General features: G+C 42.2%; 1 protein-coding gene across 1 annotated transcript in view; it reads right to left on the reverse strand.

The window, feature by feature from the left end:
• LOC140716169 (symplekin-like) overlaps positions 1–26,210 on the reverse strand; it is an 80,500-nt gene that overhangs the window by 10,243 nt on the left and 44,047 nt on the right. The window contains exons 17-23 of the mRNA XM_073028814.1: positions 24,589–24,697; positions 22,495–22,595; positions 17,547–17,637; positions 16,510–16,617; positions 12,370–12,557; positions 10,619–10,795; positions 3,987–4,076 (exon numbers count right to left, since the gene is read on the reverse strand). Coding sequence (XP_072884915.1) covers positions 3,987–4,076; positions 10,619–10,795; positions 12,370–12,557; positions 16,510–16,617; positions 17,547–17,637; positions 22,495–22,595; positions 24,589–24,697 — 864 coding nt within the window. The remainder of the gene's footprint in view (positions 1–3,986; positions 4,077–10,618; positions 10,796–12,369; positions 12,558–16,509; positions 16,618–17,546; positions 17,638–22,494; positions 22,596–24,588; positions 24,698–26,210) is intronic.

The raw sequence follows: 26,210 nt of genomic DNA on the forward strand, positions 1-26,210 counted from the left end.
GGTTTGAAATCAGAGTTTTCCCTCTCTTAGATGGACTGCCTTCCCAAGCTGATGAGCTCCATCTACCCAATAGTGCACATAGTAGATTGTGTAAATTCACATTCTTGTGAACTGAGCCAATAAAGGTACTTGTCAGTAAATACAGATTCCCACTGTGACTAACTGATCATTTTAACAAAGGGGTATTCCTTATACCATGAGCACTACCCATTTTTCCCGCTCTTTTTGCACTATTTAATTTTTTTATATATACTTATTGTACTTCATAGTTTAATTTTATTATGTATTGCAATGTACTACCGCCACAAATGACAAAGTTCATGACAAGCCAGTGATATTAAACCTGACTCTGCCTTAAAGCATGAGCTGCAACTCTTGCTATTGCCAGCATCCATGCCAGAGGGATATCCCAGGTTAAGTTCAACTAAATGAATTGGCTATCATTTTATTTAAAATCTCCCTGGCCCCCTTCTCCCCTGAAGATGTGGAGAACAAGACAATGCAGCTAATAGGCTTCACAACTGTGTGGAATAAGTGAGATAGAAAGGAAATCTGGTATTTTTTATTATGTAGGAATTCAAAAGCTGAAAAACTGGAACATAACAGAAGACCGCCTTCCTCCTTCGTTTCTAGTTCTGAAGAAGGGTCTCGGCCCAAAATATTGACTGTTTATCTATTTTCATAGATGCTGACTGACCTGCTGAGTTCCTCCAGCATTTTGTGTTGTTGTTGCTCAGTTGTTGAGTCCGACTCTTCATGACCTCATGGACTCCTGCACACCAAGCCTTCTTGTTCGAAACTGCTTCTCCAAGAGCCCCCAAGGTCTTACACATTGTCTGAGTAAAATTTCTGTCCATCGTAGCCTCTGTCGTCCTCTCCTTCTTTAACCTTCTGTTTTACCTAACATGAGAGTCTTCTCCAAGGAATCCTCTCTTCTCATGATGTGGCCAAAATTTTGAGCTTTTGACTTATAATCAAGTCTCCTCAAGAGCAGTCTGGCTGTATTTCTTCAAGTATTGACTTGTTGGATCTTTTTGCTGTCCAACGAATTCTTAACACTTCCCTCCAGCATTCTAGTTCAAAGGCGTTGCTTCTTTTGTTTTCATCCTTACTCTGTCCAGCTCTCACAGCCATACATCACAACTGGAAATACCATAGACTTGACTATACAGATCTCTATAGACAATGTTATGTCTCTGCTCTTCAGTGTTTTATCTAAATTTCTCATTGCTGCCCTCCCCAGAAGTAAGCACCGTTTAATTTTGTGGCTGCAGTTACCATCTATAGAAATCTTTGAACCGAAGAAGACAAAATCCGTCACTGCGTCTACTTCCTTTCCACTTATTACCACAGAGTTAATAGGCTGGTCGACATAATCTTGGTTTTCTTAATATTGAGCAACAAGCCAGCTTTTGCACCTTCTTCTTTCAATTTGATTAGAAGCTTCCTCAGATCCTCCTCACTTTCATCCATTAGAGTAGTATCGTCTGCATATCGGAGGTTGTTAATATTTCATCCGGCAATTTTGATTCCAACATTTGAGTCCTCTAGACCAGCATTCCCCATGATGTGTTCAGCAAGTAGGGTGACTGTATGCAGCCTTGTTGTACTCCATTCCCAACGTTGAACCAGTTTGTTGTTCTGTGTTCAATTCTGTAGCTTCTTGATCTTCGTATATTCTCATTAGGCAGATCAGATGTCTAGGTATCCCCATTTCTTTAAGGATTTTCCATAGTTTATTTGAGTAGTCAATAAAACACAGATAAATACTTTTCAGGAATTCCCTCGATTTCTCCAATATCCAGCATTTAACAATTTGGTCTCTGGTACCTCTCTCTGCCTCTTCTAAAACCAGCTTGTATATCTGGCAGTTCTCGTTCCATATATTGCTGGAGTTTTGTGCGTACTGCTCTGGATTTCCAGCATCTGCAGAACCTCATGTTTTTAACAGAAAATACTGTAAGTACTTGGGAGGCACATTGGAGCAGCAGGTAAAACTGCGGCATCATAACTCCAACTACCTGCATTAAATCCTAACCTTTGATGCTATTTGTGTGGAGTTTGCACATTCTCTGTGACTCTGTGGATCCCGCTCAGTGCTCCAGTTTCTTCCCACATCCTAAAGATGTGCGGGGGTGACAAGTTGATTAACCACTGTAAATAACTCCTAATACGTAGATGAGTAGTAGAGGTGATGGAATACAGGAAAGTGAAAATAAATGGCATCAGTGTAAATGGTGCATGGTGGTTAGCATGGACTCTATGGGCCAAAGGGTCTGCATCTGTGCTTGCTGGCTGTATATCAAGCACCATGACCAAAGCTCTTCAACCTGAAACGTTAACTCTGTCTCTCTTTCCACAGATACTGCCTGACCACCCACCCCACCCCCCACCACCACCTGAGTGTTTCGAATATTTTCTGGATTTTGATTTTTTGTTTGTATACTGAAGGTCAACTTCTCCATGAATAAGCCTATGCTCGGCTGCAAAAGGAGGAGGATTGGACATGGGGCTAGCAACCCCATCATGTAAAAACACAGCGCTAGAGAAAAGCTAGCAAAAGCTTCAAAGACCTCTTTCGGGGAGAGGAAGGATCTTCGCCTAGAAGATGTACGGATGGCCTACACCTGAGAACTCTGTTAAGCTGCTGTCGGAAGCCTATGCCCCCAATAGCGGTAACGAGCTTAAGAAGAGATGATAATACTGTGGGTTGTCTTCATAAGTAATTGTGTTGTTGCAAATTATTTTGTGACGGCTAGAGAAACATGACCAAAGGCAAGTTGCAAGTAACTGCAAGTCCCTTCTCAATACCCGGCACCTTTCAGTTCCAAACTGTAAACCAAAGTTCCTCATAAACAGAGCTTGAAATTTTTAGCCATTTTGAATACAAAATCCTTCATATATTGTGAACAAAACCTTGCACAAAATGGAATCATTATATTGAAAATCACAGGAATTTAAAATACAGCACCTAAAACAGTTGAACAGTCAGTAATTCAGCTGATGTAGTGAGAAAGAGATAGTGTCTTAAACATAAGAGATTTTGCAGATGTTAGGAGTCCAGAACACTTGCAAAATGCTAGAGGAACTCAGCAGGTCAAGCAGTATCAATAAACAGTTGATACTTGGAATAGAGAAATAAACAGTTGATGGTTTGGGCAGAGACCTTTCATCAAGACCCTTCATCCTGTGTCCATCCTACTCCGTTTGTAATTGTGGCTTAAAAGGATTATGGAACAAGCCAGTTGGGCGAGCAGAACTTTAGTCTCTCAATAGTGCAAAAACCTTGGATAGAGCTCTGTACTACAACAATGCATCCATAATAATTCCTCAAAGTACAATTTTAGTACTCATCTTTGTCATAAAACAGTGACTGATTGCAACCATTTGATCTATCAAGTCTATGCCAGCTCTCAGGCAATTCCATTGATCCCATTTCCCCTACTTGGGGCAATTCACAATAACCAATTAACCCACTGTGTAATTAGATGTGGGAGGAAACCACGACACCATGGGAAAAGACAAATTCTACAGAGACAGGACAGGATCAAATCTGGATTGCTGAAGCTCCACTAACTATTGCACACCTGAGTTGCCCAAATTCCATGGACAGGAAAAACAAAGTAGGAACCATTAAGCACTGAACTATGCAAGGGGTATGTGGGTTTAGGAATTCCGCCTCGGTTCCAGCCCAGCTGCGAAAGGAGGAGGGTTGGGCATGGGGCTAGCAACTCCATTCCATAAAAACCCAGTGGTTAGAGAAATGCCAACAGAAGCCCCAAAGACTTTATCCTGGGGAGAGGAAAAAGGATGGGTTACACCTGCGATAACTTGAGAACTGGCCCAGGACAGGATTTTGGCGAACTGCTGTAGGGGTGATAGGGTTAAAGATGTGGATTTAAGAATCTGATTTTGTATTTCATTATGTGAAGGAGTTCAGACCCAGCTAATAAAATTCAATCCATGGTAGGTTCAGTGACACTCACCTCATTTATGGGTTTAGCTTCCATTGGTTCCACTTCTGACTTCGAATTGGCCTCCAGCACAATCATTATAGATTTTGGAATGTGATTTTGCTGCAAGTAAAGTTAAAATAATGAATGATGATTTTGCTGGCAGCAGCAGACTGCATAATCGGCAAAAGGAGCTACAACTGCTGGCTTATGTCCAATAGCTGACCAATTCCAAGGTCTGCGATACCTTTTAATCCATGTTACTAACTAATCCTTCCATTGCTCAGTAAATTCTGAACAAGCTGCACATCCTGTTATCACTGGAAACATTGCACAGACTAACAAATGATGTTTCAAATACGTCAATTCAAAAGATTAGGTGAGCAGTTCAACCCCCTCTCCGGTTCAAACACCATTCTTCATCAATGCTGCATCAAAATTCTAGACTCCTTACCATTAAGTACCTTCACCATGTCAACTGATTGAACACTGAATGACAGCATTTAGTCTCTCAGACCTGTTCCAACATTGAACATGGTCCTCTGTGACCCCAATCAATATAGTCGGCCCTTTTTATCCAAGGGTTCAACCAACCGCGGATCAGGAAAACCTGGAAGTTCTCTCTCCTGCACTCGTTGTTTGAGCATGTACAGACTTTTTTTCTTGTCATTCTTTCCTAAACAATACAGTATAACAACTAATTACATACCATTTACTTTGTATTAGGTATTATAAGTAAGTCGGAACAGGTACATCCGGTATTATTTAGCGTCAGTTAGTCAAACGTTTGTCTTAGTATATAGTATACATTTTACATTTCTATGCATATAAAATACTTAAGAAACGTATGTACTTCAATAATTAAACCACTGCATTGCTTAGTAATAACTGTAGCTTTCAAGGGGGCAAGGCCTTTCACATACTCCATTATTTTCACTTTATCCTTTAAAATTGTTCTGATCATTGACTGACTGTAGCCTAACGCTTCTCCAGTGACTGATGGTGTTTCACCTCTTTCCGATCGCTTTATTATTTCCACTTTATTTTCATTCGTGATCGTTTTCCGTCAACGGAACAGAAACACTGCGGATTCAGCAGCAGCCGCGGGTGGCGGATCCCGAGCTCCACCGGGTCCTAAAGTCCACTGCACTGAGACAGGTTAAATAAGGGACCTGAGCTTCCACGTTTTTTGGTATCCATGGGGGGGGGGGGGGGGGGTCCTGCAACCAATCCCCCACGGATAAGGAAGGCCAACTGTACATGTCTTTTCATTCTAAATGTACCAATCTCAGGCAATCGACTTAGCAGGAATTGCTGCTTGAGGATGTGCTGGATTATTTCTGGAATTGTGCAGAAGTGTTTCCTAACTCCAGTCCTGAAAAGCCTGGCTGTATTTTGAAATGTTCCCTCCTAAATCTAAACAATTCTAAACTGGAAAGCTGGTTCTAAACTGGATCTAAAAAGCGTGGATTGGGACAGGTTGATTTCTGACAAGGATGTCGTTGGTAAGTGGGAGGCCTTCAAAGGAGAAATTTTGAGTGCAGAGTTTGTATGTTCCTGTCAGGATTAAAGGCAAAGTGAATAAGAATAAGGAAACTTGGTTCTCGAGGGATATTGGAGCTCTGATAAAGAAGAAGAGAGAGATGTATGATATGTATAGGAAACAGGGAGCAAATAAGGTGCTTGAGGAGTATAAAAAGTACAAAGAAATCAGGAGGGCTAAAAGAAGACTTGCTTTGGCAGTCAAGGTGAAGGATAATCCAAAGAGCTTCTACAGGCATATTAAGAACAAAAGGATAGTAAGGGGTAAATTTGGTCCTCTTGAAGATCAGAGTGGCCGGCTATGTATGGAACCAAAAGAAATGGGGGAGATCTTAAATGTGTTTTTTTATGTCTGTATTTACTAAGGAAACTGGGGAGGAGTCAATGGAATTAAGGCAAACAGGTAGTGAGGTCATGGAACCTATACAGATTGAAGAGGAGGAGGTGCTTGCCGTCTTGAGGCAAATCAGAGTAGATACATCCCCAGGACCTGACAGGGTATTCCCTCGGACCTTGGAGGAGACTAGTGTTGAAATTGCAGGGGCCCTGACAGATATATTTAAAATTTCGGTATCTACAGGTGAGGTGCTGGAGGATTGGAGGATAGCTCATGTTTTCTGTTGTTTAAAAAAGGCTCTAAAAGTAATCTGGGAAATCATAGGCTGGTAAATTATTGGAAGGAGTACTAAGAGATAGGATCTACAAGTATTTAGATAGACAGGGACTTATTAGGAAGAGCCAACATGGCTTTGTGTGTGGTAGGTTATGCTTAACCAATCTATTAAGAGTTTTTTGAGGAGGTTACAAGGAAAGTGGATGAAGGTAAGGCAGTGGATGTTGTCTACATGGACTTCAGTAAGGCCTTTGACAAGGTCCCGCATGGGAGGTTAGTTAGGAAGATTCAGTCGCTAGGTATACATGGTGAGGTAGTAAATTGGATTAGAAATTGGCTCATTGGGAGAAGTCAGAGAGTGGTAGTGGAGGATTGCTTCTCTGAGTGGAGGCTGTGACTAGTGGTGTGCCACAGGGATCAGTGCTGGGTCCAGTGTTGTCATCTATATCAATGATCTGGATGATAATGTGGTAAATTGGATCAGCAAATTTGCTGATGATACCAAGATTGGAGGTGTAGTGGACAGTGAGGAAGGTTTTCAAAGCCTGCAGAGGGATCTGGACCAGCTGGAAAAATGGGCTGAAATATGGCAGATGGAGTTTAACATGGTAGGGCACTGCGGAGTGCAGTAGAACAGAGGGATCTAGGAATACAAATTTCCCTAAAAGTGGCGTCACAGGTAGATAGAGTAGTAAAGAGAACTTTTGGTATATTGGCCTTTGTAAATCAAAGTATTGAGTATGAGAGTTAGAATGTTATGGTGAGGCTGTATAAGGCATTGGTGAGGCCAAATTTGGAGTACTGTGTGCAGTTTTGGTCACTGAATTACAGGAAGGATATTAATAAGGTTGAAAGAGTGCAGAGAAGGTTTGCAAGGATGTTGCCGGGACTTGAGAAACTGAGTTACAGAGCAAGGTTGAATAGGTTCGGACTCTATTCCCTGGAGCGGTAGAAGAATGAGGGGAGACTTGATAGAAGTATATAAAATTATAATGGGTATAGATAGAGTGAATGCAAGCAGGCTTTTTCCACTGAGGCTAGGGGAGAAAAAGAACCAGAGGACATGGGTTAAGGGTGAAGGGGGAAAAGTTTAAAGGGAACATTGGGGGGGGCTTCTTCACACAGAGAGTGGTGGGAGTGTGAAATGAGCTGCCAGATGGAAGTTGTAAATGCGGGCTCACTTTTAACATTAAGAAAAACTTGGACAGGTGTATGGAGGGATATGGGTCAGGTGCAAGTCAGTGGGACTGGGCAGAAAAATGGTTCGGTACAGCCAAGAAGGGCCACAAGGCCTGTTTCTGTGCTGTAATGTTCTAAGGTTCTATGGTTCTGATACAGGAATGGCTTTTCTCAATCCACTCTACTAGTTTATTAAGTAGTTTGAAAATTTTAAATTACAACAATACCATCTTATATTCTGTGTCTCTTTTGTTGGTTTGGACTGTTACGTACCTGTGACACGTGACAGTGGTACCCTTGTCACGTGACTGGGGTTGAAGTTATACTGGATTTGAGGTAATGGTCTTGTGATGGTGGAGTGATGTCATTTTCCCGCCAGTAAAGGTCATGTGACAGGTTTTTTTTTACAGGTTATAAAAGGAAGACCCACCCTGTGAGGTGGGGCAGTTCGTGGCTGGATTTGCCAAGTTGACTTCATGCCACTGCGTAATTTAATGTGATGACGCAGTTTAGTTGAAAAATGAAGTTTTATATAATGCCTAAAGTTTAAAAGGTCATTGCCAGCAGTTTCTTTGCTGGTGGAGAGTGAAGATAAGAATTTGGAAGATAAAGATCAAGGAGAATCGATTTTCGACGGTGGATTGGTTTCGACCTTATTTGATCCTCATTCGGAAGGATTCCGTTGACTATTCTTGCTGTTAATCCCTGGGATGACCAGAAAGGATTTGAGAATAGTGTGGAAGGAAAGGTCAGTGCCTTTAAACCGTTACATTTCATAAAAGTATTCATGGGAAAAGTTCGACGCCGGGGATCGAAGGACAACGACGTGGAAGAGAATTTGAATCGCCTTAAAAAGTCTCTCCTTTTAAAATGGACTGTGAGCTTTTGAACTTTCCGCATACCGCTTTAAGGAACTGTTTTTTTTTCAACATCGTTGTAAGAACTGTTTTTGCTGCATCGCTTTAAGAACTGTTTAAGCTGTCGCACAGCAGCTGTTTTCCGGTTACGTTTGAGTTTGTTTACTTTTGGGGGGTTTGTTTTCAGTGTTTAATAAACGTGTTATTTGTTATAAAAACCCTTTGCCTAACTCATATATATTGATTGTTGCCTGAATACGTAACAGGGCACAACAATTGCTGTTTTCCTTGCAGTTCAGCTTCCTTACGTTTTTTTTAAATTTTTACATAATTATCTATGTATAATTGTTCAGTGTGTTTTTCATAATTGCAGTTGCCTTTCTGGAAACTTCTCAGTTTCAGTAGTGGGTATTGAATAAGGCCTATCTTATTGATTGATGTAAATGATGAAATTTGGTTTGTGTGTCATTAGCAATCTGGTACAAGAGGACCAAACCATGTTGGTTCACTCTCTAAATCTCTGCTCCTTTCTTTGCCACTAGGCTCAGCTCTTTGCTATCTTCCTTTCCCCTCGTGCTTCCTTGTTCTTGTAACCCTTAATAAATGACCAAAAGAAACAATTTTTATGCCTCATTCTTGACATCCAAAGAACCATGGGTTGAAAAACCATTGGGATCCAACATTTTGTAAACTGAACCAGATATATTTTGATAAATTTATGCTGCATTCCTCCCAAGACCCATTTTTTTCCTTTGTTGTCACCACAACAAATCACAATAGTAAAGAGCCTAACCCAGCATCATTCTTTTTCCCAAGTCCATTGCTTCTATACATGACATTTTAAAGAATCACCTGTTTCACTGCTTGTAGCTTTTTTACTATTTACAAAGAAGTCTATTCAATGCTTTTTTATCACCATAATGCACTTCCTTCCATTTGCCACACTTTTAGCCAATGTTTCTTTGTATTCTATATCTTGCTTTTACAGTGTCCTATCATGTCATAGTAAACATGAATATACGGTATTCTGTCTTTCTAAACAAATCATACACAAAGACAGTGGATTCCAGTTAATTAATCAGGGCAACTGCTTATTTGGGACAACTGTTAAAAGAGCAAAAACTAATTTGAGAAAACTGCCGGGATACCCTTTGTTAGTACTGTGCCGCTTAATTAGGCCAGGTGACCTTTGTCAAACAGTTTCTAAACTAGTGTCAGTTGTATGCCCTTGCTTGGCTGTTAGACACTTCACTGTGTTTATAGTGAACAGTTTTTAAAATAGCATCCGTTGAGTGTATTTATGTTCAAAACGCTGTGATTTTTGTCACTGATGATTGGTAAGGAATAAGCAGCACGACAATTCAGAACTGTTTTACTCACTACAGTTTCAAGCATTCAGTCTTGGAGATGCCAGAAACAGCTAAGACTGAAAATGAAACAACTTCACTACTTCAACAAGTTAGGACTATGAGGAATTTAAAGGTATCAAAATCATCTTGAATGTTAAAATGAAAGTGAAAATTCGGAGGATGTAATCATCGATGGATGGCATTGAATGAAGGCAGTCCATTATCAACACTAGGTGTCTGCACTGATTTTGTTCCTTGGTTACACTAGATGAATCTCTCCATTGACAAATATCAGGAAATATAGTTTTATAGTACTGTAGTACTTTTGGTAGTATTCTAATTTGTTCTGTGTTACATTGAAATATGTATTTTTTACTCAGTTTCTTTTTTTAAAAATATACAATTCTAACCATTTCCATGAAAATTTGGCCACTCAGTTGAGCCAAATGTATTGGTCCTGATATGTCCTAATGAACCTGAATCTACTGTAAGGTGATTAGCTTCCCTTGGTAAAACACCACATCTATTTGATTGTGGTGATCAAACTGTATTAGATTTGAAGAGGAATTAAAGAAATACAAAGGAATGGGAGGATTGCAGTAGTGGCAGTCCAAAGTTGATGAAGGGTCCTATAGATATAGTGTAGATACATTTTTAATAAGGCTCATGAAGAGCTCATGAAGAGGCAGCACAGTATAATAGCGGTTAGTATAACACTATTACAGTGCCAGCAACCGGGTTGAGTTCCGCTGCAGCCTGTAAAGAGTTTATACCTTCTCAGCATGACCATGTGTTTCCCCCCACATTCCAAAGATGTACTGGTTAGTGGTTAATCAGTTCCATGGGTGTAAATAGGTGTCACAGGCTTGTTAGACCAGAAGGGCCTGTTGCAATTAATTTATCAACACTGGCAAGCTATTAAAGACACTAGTAACAGCTCTCCCCATTCCTCTTCTCCTAACTTCCAACGCCGTTGCACAGTGGTACTCTGACTAACTCTGCTGGTGTCAGTCATATTCAGCCACTACACTACTCAGAAACAGTACAGGTATTGTCTGTTGCATCTTAAAAAAGCTGGGAGTTACAGGAAAGTAATTCTTTTCAACCCAAACGGCATCTACATACCTGGTGTGGCGTGAAAGAACGCACGTGTGTCAGGAGTGGTTCTCGGAGTTCTGGGCATTTCTCGAAAACATTGGCAAGTTGGGTGGGTGGAAGTTGCAACAGCACCTGGAAGGACTGAGGCTTTGTTCGTTGGCAGCACTTAATGAAGCCTTCCCACACCTTGGGATACTTCCAAACCTGTATCAGCACAGAGAAGCTCCAGCTCAATAACCAGGTTCCAAGTACCCCAACATCGCCAGTCAACTGGTGTTCATACAGTACAGTACAATAAACATAACAAAACAACCCAAGGGCTCTGTTACAAACTAAAACTGACACCATCTCATGAGGAGATACTGGGGCAGATGAATAAATAATACGATATTCTGCAGATGCTGGAAATCCAGATCAACACTAACAAAATATGGGAGGAACTCTGCATCTATTGAGAGGAATAAACAGTCAACGTTTCGGGCCAAGACCCCTCAACAGGACCATCAGTCCTATCAATACTGAAGCTTTAATGCCGATAGGACTAATGGTCCTGATGAGGAGTGCTTCAGCTCCATTCACAACATGCAAAGTTTTCTGGTGTCCAACCATTTCAATTCTTATCCCCATTCCCGCTCTGACAAGTCAGTCCATGGCATCCTATTCTGCCATGATGAAGAACTCTCAGGTTGAAGGAGCAATACCTTGTATTCCACAGATTATCTCCACTCTCCAACTTCTGGAAGTTACTCCAATCGTTCTCTCTTCTTAATTTCTCCATTTTGGCCTCTTTCCTCTTCTTCTCACCTGCCTGAAATTTCCCCTTCCCATTCCCCTGCCCCTCCTCCTTCCCATTCCCCTATCAGATTCCTTCTTCTCCAGCCCTTTGCCTTTTCCACTTATCACCTCCCAGCTTCTTACTTCATCTCCCCTCCCCACCTACCTGGCTTCACCTATCACCTTCCATCTTGTACTCCTTCCTCCACCTCTTTATTCTGGCTTCTTCCCCTTCCTTTCAAATCCTGACAAAGAGACTCGACCCGAAATGTTAACTATTTGCTCATTTCCATAGATGTTGCTGGGTTCCTCCAGCATTTTGTGTGTGCTACTACAGAGGAATAAATGTTTGGTTAAAGAGAAAAACAGGTCACAGGCTTAATCAGGAAACAGAGAGAAGGCTTAAGCCTATAAGACCATTTGGCCCATTGACCCTGCTCTGCCATTCAATCATGGCTGATTTATTTTCTCTCTCAACCCCATTATCCCATCTTCTCCTCATAAACTTTGATTCCTTTACTAATCAGGAACTTAGCAGCCTCCATGGACTGAAAGCTGAAGATACTGCTGCCAATTAAATTTGGGGATGATCAAAAAGTCAGAGTTTAAGAAGTTTGAGCATCTTGGGAGGGGATTTAAAAAAATTTAAGATAGCATAGCAGCTAGCATAACGCTATTACAGCTCAAGGTGTTGGAGTTCCAAGTTCAACTCTGGCATCCTCTGCAAGGAGCCTCTATGGAATGTGTGGGTTTTCTCCAGGTCCTCCCACAGTCCAAAGACAGACTGAGCAGGTTAATAGGTCATTGTAAATTACCCCATGATTAGATCAGGATTGAATCAGGATTGTTGGGGGTTGCTTGATGGTGCTAAGAGCATCTATTCTGTGCTGTATCTCTAAATAAATTAAAAACAAAAAATAACCCTGGAGGGAACTGAACGCAACTCAGTGACATACTCATTCCATTGCCAAAGAAAAGTCAAATTCACCTCCTTCCCCCATTACCTGCTTCATTATGAGGCGGGACAGGATGTTCATAACAAAACCCCCAAGACGTGGATACATGGTGAGGGACTGAATGACTGTTCTCATCAGCAACATCGGCAGTGGGCTCTGTTCCATCAGTTGCTGCATCACAACAGCAAGAACCTCTGATGTGTACACATTCCTCTCCGCAAAGCACAGGTTTGTAGCTTAAAAGGAAAAAAATCATAAGCAGTCTGAAGCAAATTTATTATCAAAGTACATGTACCCCATATACAACCAAGAGATTCATTTTCCTGTGGGTAGTCATAGTAAATACACAAATCACAAGAGAATCAAGGAAACATCATACCAAAAAGGATACAAAAAACAAACTGTGCACATACAAAAAGAAAGACAAATAATAATTGATAAGCAATAGAGAACATGAGATGAAGAATCCTTGAAAGTGAATCCATGGGTTGTGGAAACAGTATTGGACTCAGCTTTACTTACTTTTAACTCTGAAGGGAAAACAATAGTTATTTATACAAGAACCTTAGAGTTAGAAATGTGTCCCAACCTTTCACAGAATAGAATCAGAATCAGGTTCACGCAAATTTGTGAAGCGTTCCATTTTTTTTTTGCTTGCCTGGACTGGGAGTATGCCTTATGAGAAAAGGTTGAGTGAATCCCGCCTTTTCTCCTTGAAGCAACAGAGGATGAGAGGTGACCTGATAGAGGTGTACAAGATGATAAGAGGCATTGATCATGTCGAAAGTCAGAGGCTTTTTTCCAGGGCTGAAATGGCTAACACAAGAGGGCACAGTTTTAAGGTGCTTGGAAGTCGGTACAGAGGAGACATCAGGGGTAAGTTGTTTTTTTTTAAAAACGCAGAGAGAGGTGAGTGCGTGGAATGGGCTGCCGGTGACGGTGGTGGAGGCAGAAACAATAGGGTCTATTAAGAGACTCCTGAATAGGTACATGGAGCTTAGAAAAATAGAGGGCTACGCATAAAGCCTAGGTAGTTCTAGGTAAGGACATGTTTGGCACAGCTTTGTGGGCCAAAGGGCCTGTGTTGTGCTGTATGTTTTCTATGTTTTTATGTTTCTTATTACCACCAGCATGCATCATGAAATTTGTTAACTTAGCAGCAGCAGTTCAATGCAATATATAATAAAAAAGAAAAAAGTAAATCAATTACAGTATACAAATATTAAATAGATTAAAAAATGTGCAAAAAAAGAGAAATAATTTATATTAAAAATGTGAGGTAGTGTCCAAGGGTTCAATGTCCATTTAGGAATCGGATGGCAGAGGGGAAGAAGCTGTTCTGAATCGTTGAGTTTGTGCCTTGAGGCTTCCGTACCCCCTACCTGATGGTAACAGTGAGAAAAGGGCATGCCCTGGGTGCTGGAGGTCCTTAATAATGGATGCTGCCTTTCTGAGACACCGCTCCTTGAAGATGTCCTGGGTACTTTGTAGGCTAGTACCCAAGATGGAGCTGACTAGATTTACAACCCTCTGCAGCTTCTCTCAGTCCTGTGCAGTAGCACCCCCCCCCCCCCATACTAGACAGTGATGCAGCCTGTCAGAATGTTCTCCACGGTACAACTATAGAAGTTCTGAGTGTATTTGTTGACATACCAAATCTCTTCAAACTCCTAATGAAGTATAGTCGCTGTCTTGCTTTCTTTATAACTGCATCGATATGTTGGGACCAGGTTAGATCCTCAGAGATCTTGACACTGAGAAACTTGAAACTGTTCACTCACTCCACTTCTGATCCCTCTATAAGGATTGAAATGCATTCCTTCATCTTACCCTTCCTGAAGTCCACAATCAGCTCTTCCATCTTACTGACATTGAGTGCCAGGTTGTTGCTGTGGCACCACTCCACTAGTTGGCATATCTCACTCCTGTACACCCTCTCGTCACCATCTGAGATTCTACCAACAATGATTGTATCGTCAGCAAGTTTATAGATGGTATTTGAGCTATGCCTAGCCACACAGTCATGAGTATATAGAGAGTAGAGCAGTGGGCTAAGCACACACCCCTGAGGTGCACCAGTGTTGATTGTCAGCGAGGAGGAGATGTTATCACCAATTCGCTCAGATTGTGGTCTTCCGGTTAGGAAGTCAAGGATCCAATTGCAGAGGGAGGTACCGAGGCCCGGGTTCTGCAACTTCTCAATCAGGATTGTTTGAATGATGGTATTAAATGCTGAGCTATAGTCAATGAACAGCATCCTGACGTAGGTGTTTCCGTTGTCCAGCTGGTCTAAAGCTGTGTGAACAGCCATTGAGCTTGTGTCTGCCGTTGACCTATTGTGGCAATAGGCAACTTGTAATGGGTCCAGGTCCTTGCTGAGGCAGGAGTTCAGTCTAGTCATGACCAACTCCTCAAAGCAGTTCATCACTGTCGATGTGAGTGCTACCAGGTGATAGTCATTAAGGCAGCTCACATTATTCTTCTTAGGCACTGGTATAATTGTTGCCTTTTTGAAGCCATTCAACCCCCAGACAATAGGAATCATTTGGAGAGGACAGCAGAAAAACTAGGTATTAGGGAGAATCTAAAGGTGAAGGGAATTAGGAGAAGTACAGGTCACAGAAGCATTATCCAGAATGCTCATCTACAAAATGTAACTGATTGACTTATACACTAAGTGGCCACTTTATTAAGTATGCCTGTACATCTGCTCATTAATGCAAATATCCAATCATGTGGTAGCACAATGCACAAAAACATACATACATGGTCAAGATGTTCAGTTGTTATTCAGACCAGAGAAGAAATATCTCAGCGACTTTGATCATGGAATGATTGTTGGCACCAGATGGTGTAGCTTGTGTATCTCAGAAACTGCTGATCTTTTGGGATTTTTGCGCACAACAGTCTCTAGAATTTTTAGAGAATGGTGCAAAAAACAAAAAATAAAATTCCACTGAGTGGGCATAAACAGCTTGTTAGTGAAATTAATTGGAAATGGGACTAATAAGACAAGTCTTTGAAAACAATTGACAGGATTAGAAAAAGCTACAGACAGTTGTAGACTCATCCAGTAGACTCACGGGACTAGGCTCTCCATCATTGAGAACATCTTCAAAAGGCAATGGTTCATAAGGCAGTGTCTATCATCAAGGACCTTCACCATTCAGAGCATGCCCTCCTCTCATCACTACCATCAGAAAGGTCAAGTGACTGGTATAAATGGCCTTATTGTATAGATGAGTGGTAGAATCTAAAAGGTTTGATGGGAATGTGGTGAGAATATTATTAAAACAGAATTAGCTGAAATCAGTGCTTGTTGGTCAGTGAGACAATCACTGGTCCTAGATGTTCATTGAGCAGAAGATGTACAATTCTAGCTGCTCCATTACAAGAGTGTGAAGTCTTTGGAAAGGGTGCAGAAGAGGTTCAACAGCATACTCCCTGGATTAGAGGGTCTGAGCTACAAGGAGAGGTTGGCCAAACGTGGCTTATTTTCTCCGGAGTACTGAAGGCTGAGAGGAGACCTAATACAAGTCTATAGAATTAAGAGAGGCACAGATAGGGCAGTCAGTCAGAATCTTTTCCCCAGGTTATAATTATCAAATACTAGAAGATATGATTTAAGATGAGATGGGGAAGCTTTAAAGGAAATGTGCAAGGTAAGTTTTATTTTACACAGAGAGTAATTGGTGCCTGGAATGGGCTGTCAGGGGTAGTGATGGAAGCAGAAAGAAACTGTTAGACATATGACTCTGCAGGAAATGGAGGGATATGGACCCTATGCAGGCCGAAGAGATTCAATTTAATTTGGCATCACGTTCAGCACAGACATTAAGGGCTGAAGGGCCTGTTCCTGTGTTGTACTATGTATAACACTATGTACAACACCCCATGTTGTCCTGTGTTCCGATGTTCTGTGATCCATCTCCATGCTATATAACTACGTAAACTGACATCCCATAGCAAAAGCAGACAGCTCAGCTAATTTTCCTGACAGAAATGGGAATAAACATTTTACTCAAAATCAGCTTTCTCAAACCATGCCCATGTTTAATGTAATTGGCCTCAGAACACGAGATTCATCAATGAGAGTATTGGATTGTTTGCCAGGACCCTGCAATCAGCTGGGGGAGGGTGCAGTGAGAGATAAGAAGAAAATACAGAGATACTGTGGGTATTAGTTACCTTTGATTATTGACTTCATGTCGCATTTGGTAGAGTCTATGTTGTGCAGAGCAATGAGAAGATCACCAGGGGTCAAGGGAGAAATAGCTGCTGAGCCTCCCTCACCCACTAGAAGAGAAGAAGAAATATTACATAGTTCGGACTTTAAAGTCTTACAGTAGGCAGAGAATGTAGACTCCCACGTACACCCCATCTTATGCTTATTAACAGCAAATTACATCCAGCAAGTAAAATTCCACTGCAAAACATTACCTCCACCTTATTCCCATCCAATGGACAACTCCCGTTATTTAATGTGGCCCAATTCCACCCACGTGAACAATGAACACACTAAACCGTATGTCTTTACACTGTGGAAGGACACCAGAGCACCCACCAATCACAGACAGAATGTACAAACTTCTTACAGACAGCGTACCCGGGTCACTGGGGCTGTAATAGCATTACACCAGCCACTACACTACCAAGCTGCCCTAGAGATTTGGCTTGGTTTATTATTATTGTCACGCATACCGAGATACAGAAAAGTGCTTTTTTTTGTATGTCATTCAGTCAGATCATGCTGTACATATGCATATCAAGTTATAGAAAGAAAACTTAATTTGATATAAAAGCTACTGGGAAATTGCAGTGCAGGAACATTGATATTAGTGATATAGAAGCTGTCCTTGACCCTAGTGGTATGTGTTCCCACTCCGCTCAAGGATGCCTCTCACCTTAGACATTCTACCTTCTCTCCTCTCCTGGGAAGACAGGCTGAGAAGCACCCTAGGGTGAGAAGACAGGGTGAGAAGTATCCTTGACCAGAGTGGGAGTTGGGCGATGGAAGGTGGGCAGCGGGAAGAGTGGCCAGAGTCAATAAAAAGGAGGCTGGTAAAAGGCAGTGTACAACTCCAGGGTGCGCCTACAGGACACTGAAAATGACAGAACCTACAGCCTCCCATCATATGAATGCAATTCCTTCACTTCCCAACACAGCACACAATTTCTCCTCCGTTACCAACCCCCACCTCCCTGCAAACATCACCACGACTCACTGTGTGTAGTCCCCAGAAGCCGGTTAAAGACCTCCTTCACCACAATGGGATTCAATTTGATTAGTTTGGGCAGCGCCTGGATTACTTCTTTCTGTGAAAGAGAGTTAGTACAAGGTTACTTATTATTTCAAGAAACATACTGAAGCAGCTTCACACATGACACTCGCTGCTGTATCAGGGAACTTCTGCCGTTGAGGGAAGGACAATGAAATTAGCTATAAACTCAAAACAGTTTAGAGATTGCACCACATTTAGACTTGGACACTGGCTATTTTCTCATCAGCAAGTTGACCACAACGATCCTTGATGTACAGTATGTTAGCACTTATCTTAGATCCTCCTCTTTTCAAGGGTCATCTTGCTCAAAAGGAGAGTTGAGTTTTCATGCAAAGTCCTTAAGACCATAAGACACAGGAGCAGAATTAGGTTAGTCAGCCCATCAAGTATGCTCCACCATTCCATCATGGCTGATCCCGGATGTCACTCAACTCCTTATAGCTGCCGTCTCGCCATATCCGTTGATGCCCTGACCAATCAGGAAACGATCAACTTCTGCCTTAAATACATGCTGGACTTGACCTCCAGTGCAGTCTGTGGCGGAGCATTCCACAGGCTTACTACTCCCTGGCTACAAAAATTCCTCCTTACCTCTGTTCTAAAGGGTCGCCCCTCAATTTTGAGGCTGTGTCCTCTAGTTCTGGATACCCATACCATACGAAATATCCTCTCAATATCCACCCTATCTAGTCCTTTCAATATTCAGTAGATTTCATTGAGATCCCCCTGCATTCTTCTAAATTCCAGTGAGTACAGGCCCAAAGCTGCCAAATACTCTCCTATGTTAACCCTTCATTCCCAGAATCATCCTTATGAAACTCCTCTGGACTCTCCCCAATGACAACACATCCTTTCTGAGATATGATGCCCAAAACTAGTGTCTTATAAAGGCTCAGCATTAACTCCCCTTGACATAAATGTCAACATTGCATTTGCCTTCTTTACCACAGACTTAATAAATTAACCTCCTGGGAGTCTTGCACAAGGACTCCTAAGTCACACTGCACCTCTGATGTTTGAACCTTCTCCCCATTTAGATAATAGTCCGCACTATTGTTCCTTTTACCAAAATGCATTATCATACATTTCCCAACACTGTATTCCATCTGCCACTTTTTTGCCCCTTCTTCCAATTTGTCTAAGTCTTGCTGCAATCGCATTGCTTCCTTAGCATTACCTACCCCTCCACCCATCTTCATATCATCCACAAAATTTGCCACAAAGCCATCAATTCCATAATCTAAGTCACTGACAAATAATGTGAAAAGCAGCAGTCCCAATACTGGTCCCTGAGAAACACCACTAGTCATTGACAGCCAACCAGAAAAGGCCCTTTCTATTCCCACTTGCTGCCTCCTGTTTGTCAGCCATTCCACTACATATGCCAGTATTTTTCCTATAACGGCATAGGATTTCATCTTGTTAAGAAGCCTCATGTGTAGCACCTTATCAAACACCTTCTGAAAATCCAAGTAAATAACATCCACTGCCTCTCCTAGGTCTATCATATTAAGTTAACCAATAATGTCAACAGGTTTGGGGCACAGAAGGTTCAATAGGTAAAGTAAAGCAAGGCAAAGCAGTCAGAAAGGAAGCAAAAACCTGGAAAAGTGTGCAAGGTGCTAAGAGGCACAGATCAAGCGGATAGCCAGATACTTTATCCCAGAGCGGAAATGGCTAATATGAGTGGAGATAATTTTAATGTGATTGGATGGAAGTAGAGGGGCATTGTCAGGAGTGGTGATGAAGGCTGACACACTAGTGACATAAGACATTCTTAAGATATTCTTTGGTTGCAAGATGGTGCCAACAACCAACTGTGACATCCTGCAGACAGCTCATGAAATTACTAGACACTTTTCTGCTCTTAAATATATCTCTCCTGAACTGTGATCTATTTCCATTTGAGGATGTGTTTTTGAGCCAACTAAATGAGCTGGTGCTTTTGCGATCTCCTTGGGGATATGGTGACAGACAGATGTGAAGGTCATCGATACCTAATAGCAGAACAGAAACCTGTGGTTGGGTTCATTACACTCATTAAAGTGTTGAGAAAGATTAAAAATGATGAGGCCAAGAGCAGCAAACGAATGTGTTCTGTGCCATCTGCCTGTCCTCGAGCAGTCTCCCTCTCACTGCAGCCGGCAGAAGGTGCAGGAGTCTTGGGCCCCACATGGCAAGGTTCCATCAGCTCAGTGGACTCATTCTGCATTTTGATGTTCAATGTCCTCAGCACTGAAAGCAGCTGTGGATTCACTTTTGAGGGACTCTGCAGTTCATGTGACGTGTTTTTGTTTACACTTTTTTTTTACTATTTGTATGATTTGATGGCAGCGTTAGCTCTGCAGCCTCTTTCTCTGCGGTTTGATGATATCTAATGTTGTGTAATATTCACACTTTTTGTTGTTTGTGCTATTATTTCTATTTTCCATGCATAAGGTGTTTGAGTTTAGGGTGTAGGGTTTTCTTTAGACAGGTTCTATGATGTTCCTTTGTTTCGTGGCTGCCTTTGGGAAAACAAGTCTCAGAGTTCTATACTGTATACATACTTTGATAATAAATGTACCTTGAGACTTGAGTAGGCACTGGATGTAGGAGGAAAGGGTTAGATTGATCTTAGAGTAGGTTAAAAGGTCATCACAACATCATGAGCTCGAGGGCCTGCACTGTACTGTAGTGTTTTATGTTCTTAAAATGGGATTCTCTGACCACTTATCTGTCATGCTAATTTCTGCACACTGATCACCGATTAAACATATCAAACCACTTCAAAGGGAGATAAAGATCAGACCAGAAGAAGCAACTTCAACATTACAGGACAGATTTGAAAACATGGACTGGAACAGATTCAAGCAGACGGCTTCCTGCAACAAACATATTAACATCGGTGAATACGCAAGATTTGTGACTGGCTACATAGAGAAGTGCACTGAGGACATCACTACTATTAAACATATGTGGGGATAAATCAAGGCTGACAGCATTGGCTCATGGCTGAGAGGTCCGGATGTTGCCTTCACATCAGCAGATAAGACAGCTCTCAGGCCTGCACCATCAGGAAGACAAAACGGGATTATTCACAGAGCCACTTCTGCAACACAAGAGACAGAGGGTGCATGTGGCAGGGCATTCAGACCATAACACTACAAGTGCACACTGCATAACAATGACAGTGACACTTCTCTTCCTGAATGTCTTTTATGCTCAGTTTGAGTTATGGAATGAGGAAGGCTCCCAGCCCACTTCTCCCCAACTCCCACTCCCCCCCACCCCCCGAGGAGCAGGCACTCTGTCTAGAGTGAGGAAGATCCTATTCAGACCATACCTGGTTGGGTGCTGAGAGACTGTGCAGCCCAGTTACCTGAAACTCTAGCAAACATCTTCAACATCTCTCTGGAACAGTTCATTGCCCCCTACAGCCTTCAAGACAGCTAGTATCATCCCGGTGCCCAAGAGGGCAACAGTAACCTGCCTCAATGACTACCATCTAGTAGTAATGACATCAACAAGAATGAAGTGTTTTGAGCAGCTGGTTATGATTTGCATTAAATCCCATCTTCCTGATACACTGGGCCCCTTCCTATTCGTTTATTACTGAAATCGATCCACTGATAGTGCCATAATCTCACACACCACTTCGTCCTGTCCCACCTGGAAAATGATGCCATATGTGCCAGGCTGCTGCTCATTGACTTCAGCTCTGTGTTTAATACAACCATCCTTTAGAAGCTAGAAAGGAAACTGTCCCCTTGGATCTCAACCCTTCTCCCTGTAACTGGATCCTGAACTTCTAGACAGAAAGTCTATGTTGGCAGAAACATCTCTAGCTCCATCACGATGAACACCAGTATTCCCCACAGCTGCAAGCTCAGCCTGCTGCTGTTCACATTTCTGACACATGGCTGCATTCTAGATTCAGTTCAAACCGAATTCAGTTTGCTGATGACTGCAGTGATGCCAAGAGAGGAGGTAGAGCGGCTGGTAGAATGGAGTGAGCACAACAACTCGAGTCTCAACATGGACACGACCAAAGAGATGATTGCTGACTTTAGGAATGCGCAGGTTGACCACTCCTCACTGCACGTCCATGGCTCTTCTATGCAGAGTTAGGAGAACCTAGTTTCAGAGAGTGCACATAATAGACGATCTCACCTGGTCCCTCTTTGGTCAAGACAGCACAACGCCATCTCCACTTCCTTAGGAGACTGAGGCTCTTCTCCCTGCACCCGATTGTCCTGACCAGTGGCATTGCCATCTGGTACAACACCTGCAAGGCATCTGACCGCGTCCCTACAAAGGACTGAGAGGATCGTAAGAGTCTCTCTTCCACCTATCTGAGATACTTATCAGGAGTGATGTGTACTCAGGGCCCTTAGCGTTGTCAATGATCCCTCCCATCCATCCTACATTCTCCTTGACCTCCTACCATCAGGCAGGTGGTACCATAGTGTTTCGACAAGAACTGTTCGGATGAGAAACAGCTTCTTCCCCCAGGCCATAAGACTACTGAACCCCCTCCCAACACCCACGACTCATCATGTATGAAGCGCCAGTAATGTTAAATTGTTTTCTTTCTAACTTGTATCGTATATGCATCTTATTATTTGTGAATTTATTTGTGGTAATATTACTTTGTGTTGTGTTTGGGTTCTATGTACTGTGCTGTGCACCTTGGTCTGGAGAAACACCTCCTTTGACAGTATACATGCGTACACTTGAATAACAATAAACTGAACTAGAACTTCAATGGGAAGCCTCTTGCTATTTCATATCCATAAGGACTGACACGTTACCCTCCCGCTCCTTCCGACACTCTGTCCCCTCCATTGTTACTCATTTTCCTACTAGGAGCCATCTTTGCCATAACTTCAGTCTGAAAACATTATAGTACCTTCTCAAGGCCATTCAACACCGGGATCAGAAATCTGACGTCTGGAACCCTCTTGTGGTAGAGATCACGGACTCGCTTCACCAGCTCCGGTGACGGAGGAACTGAAATTATATCGGATTGTTACTGGATAACATTCAAGCTCTATTAACAGTTTCTGTCAACCAGAAAGAACAACAAATTACAAATCAGTGAATAAGAATGAGGCAGGTGGAAACGGACATTGCTGAAGTCTTTGTTCTTACCATGTTGTTGCAAGAACAGACACGGCCATTTTGAGAGACTGTCCTTGCAATTACCATTTTGTTAACTGTTTGGTGAACTGATTCTTGCTCAGTGATAACTTAATCAGAGCAACTGAACATGGGTACAATGAGTTTCCTTTAGAGACCATTTTCAGTTAAGAAGATCTTCATGATGTAAAATGCAGCTTATAGAAGGAACAACATGTGATCTGGTCATCTAGATCCAGTGTTTGGCTGAACCAGTCTGAGTTGGACAAAAGAAATCCCGCAAGCCACAAGACTGAAGGAAACAGCCATAAAGCAATACTGCTTATAGCTCTCGCTATATCCATTCAGAACTGACACAGGTCAGTCAGATGGCCTTGAACCAACAGAATTGAAATATCATAGATTGATAAGGAAAAAAATAAAAATGATGGATTTTAAGAGCACAATCAGTGAGAACTCTGTGGAGACCAACCTTTTTTCTTTGACTGATCATGGAGGGTCAGGGAAACCTGGTGTATTTAATTTGTAAATTCACATGCTTGTTACTTGAGACAATAAAGTACTTGTCCATAAATAAATATTCTGTGCCTAATTGATCATTATTGAGAAAGCATCCTTGTAACAAGCCAATGAAGGAAAAGGACAAGCATGTCATGGTGGATAAATATTCCTTCCCCACCAGGATCCCTTTGCTACACTGAGCCTTCAAAGTTGCCACAAACCCAACTGTGAAACTGAATTCAATCGCTCAGTGTTTGACCCCAGCAAAAGAAAATCCAGCAGAGAACAGAAGTACCTTGACAAAACTACAATATGGCAGATATTTATGTTGGCCAATGAAACAAAGTACTCAACATGAAACATACATTCAGTGAAAACACACAAAATGCTGGTGGAACACAGCAGGCCAGGCAGCATCTATAAGGAGAAGCACTGTCGACGTTTCGGGCCGAGACCCTTCATCAGGACTGATGAAGGACGTCGACAGTGCTTCTCCTTATAGATGCTGCCTGGCCTGCTGTGTTCCACCAGCATTTTGTGTGTGTTGTTTGAATTTCCAGCATCTGCAGATTTCCTCATGTTTGCACATACATTCAGTGGCTGTTTTATTGGATACAACTGCTTATTAATGCAAATATCTAATCAAGCAATCACTGGCAGCAACTCAATGCATAAAGCCATGCAGACATGGTCAAGAGTTTTGATCAGACCAAACATTAGAATGGGGAAAGAAACGTGGTCTAAGTGACCGTGGAATGATTGTTGGTGCTAGATAGGGTGGTTTGAGGATCTCTTAAATTGATCTCCTGGGATTTTCACACTCAACAATCTCTAGAGTTTACAGAGAATGGTGCGAAAAACTAAAATCATCCAGTCTGTGGATAAAAATGCCTTTTCTGGTCGGAGAATAGCTGGACTTGTTCAAGCTGACAGGAAGGCGACAGGAACTCAACTAACCACGTGTTGCAACAGTGGTGTGCAGGAGAGCATCTCTGAATGCACAACACATCCAACCTTGAAGTGGATGGGCTACAGCAACAGAAGACCATGTCATGTTCCCATCCTGTGCCTAATGAAGTGGCCACCAAGTGTATATCCTGTGATATACTGTATATTCTACATGATCAGAAAACTGTAGCAGGAACTATAGAGTGAACTTTAAGCTTTAATTTTCTAAAATATAGTTATGTAATTGTCTTCATGCCTAAATACTCAACACAGCCGTAGAGCAGACATTTATCTCCTATAATTCCTCTCTGTGCTCACGGCTCAGGAGCGAATATTTCCCACATTACTTATGCTCCGGATAAATTCTGCAGTCTGTAGACAATTATGTCAAATTATTACAGATCCCAGTGATTACCTTTGTCTGTTAAAATGTGCAGGCAGCGGGTCACAAGGGTTTCAGCACCTTTCGGACAGTTCTCCACCAACAGTAGAAGTTCAGGAGAATTCATTCCCATTCCTCGAATCTGAAACGACACCAACAGCATTGAGATGGAAATTGATGGTCTAAAAGTGCTCAGTTTTGTTTCAACACCATTCCATTATTAAATTAACGTAACACACAGAAAATGCAGCAGGAACTCAGGTCAGGCAGTATCTGTAGAGGGGAATAAACAATTGCTGTTTCAGGCTGAGTCCCTTCATCAGGAAGGAAGGAGGAAGAAGCCAAAATGGGAAGTTGAGGGGAGGGGAAGGAGTGCATGTCTGTCTGGGCTGCCATACATACCCAATTCTAAGAATGGTGGCGTTCCTGCAGCATTAAACTCTTTGACTTACGCTGGACCAATGAGCCAGAGACACAAGTTCAAATCCCACCATGGGAGGTGGAGAATTTAAATGAAGATATGAAATCAGTGCTATCAACAGACAAGCCAATAACTTTTGGAAAAAAAAACATCTGTTGCACTAATAGTATTATTTCAGGAAGGAAAAGTGCTGTCCTTATCTGGTCACACTACATATAATCCTTACCCACAGCAGCATGACTACATGCGACATTAACTGTTCTAGCAAGCAAACTATCTGTTTGCTAGAAGAATAATGTGAGCTGCCTTAATGACTATCACCCAATATCGCTCGGTAGCTCTCAAATCTACAGTGATGAAATGCTTTGAGAGGTTGGTCGTGACTGGAATGAAGCTCAGCATTTAAAACCATCGTTCCCACAATCCTGATTGAGAAGTTGCAGAACCTCGGCCTCTGTACTTCCCTCTGAAATTGGATCCTCAACTTTCTAACCGGAAGACAACAGTCTGTGCAGATTGGTGATAACACCTCCTCCTCGCTGACTATCAACACTGGTGCACCTGAGGGATGTGTGCTTAGCCCACTGCTCCACTCTCTATATACTCATGATTGTGTAGCTAGGCAGAGCTCAAATACCATCTATAAATATGCTGATGATGCAGCCATTGTTGGTAGAATCTCAGGTGGTGACAAGAGGGTGTACACGAGTGAAATATGCCAACGAATGGAGTGGTACCACAGCAACAACCTGGCACTCAACATCAGTAAGACGAAAGAACTGATTGCGGACTTCAGGAAGGTTCAGACGAAGGAACACATACCAATCCTCATAGAGGGATCAGAAGTGGAGAGAGTCAGCAGTTTCAGGTTCCTCAGTGTCAAGATCTCTGAGGATCTAACCTGGTCCCAACATATTGATAAAGTTACAAAGAAGGCAAGACAGCGACTATACTTTATTAGGAGCTTGAAGTGATTTGGTATGTCAACAAAAACACTCAAAATCTTCTATAGATGTACCTTTGAGAGCATTCTGACATGCTGTATCACTGCCTGGTATGGGGGGGGGGGGGGAAGGGGGGGGCTACTGCACAGGACTGAAAGAAGCTGCAGAGGGTTGTAAATTTAGTCGGCTCCATCTTGGGTACCAGCCTACCAAGTACCCATGACATCTTCAAGGAGCGGTGTCTCAGAAAGGCAGCATCCATTATTAAGGACCTCCAGCACCCAGGGCAT

The sequence above is a fragment of the Hemitrygon akajei genome, chromosome 25 (assembly GCF_048418815.1).
Source record: "Hemitrygon akajei chromosome 25, sHemAka1.3, whole genome shotgun sequence".
Lineage (NCBI taxonomy): Eukaryota > Metazoa > Chordata > Chondrichthyes > Myliobatiformes > Dasyatidae > Hemitrygon > Hemitrygon akajei.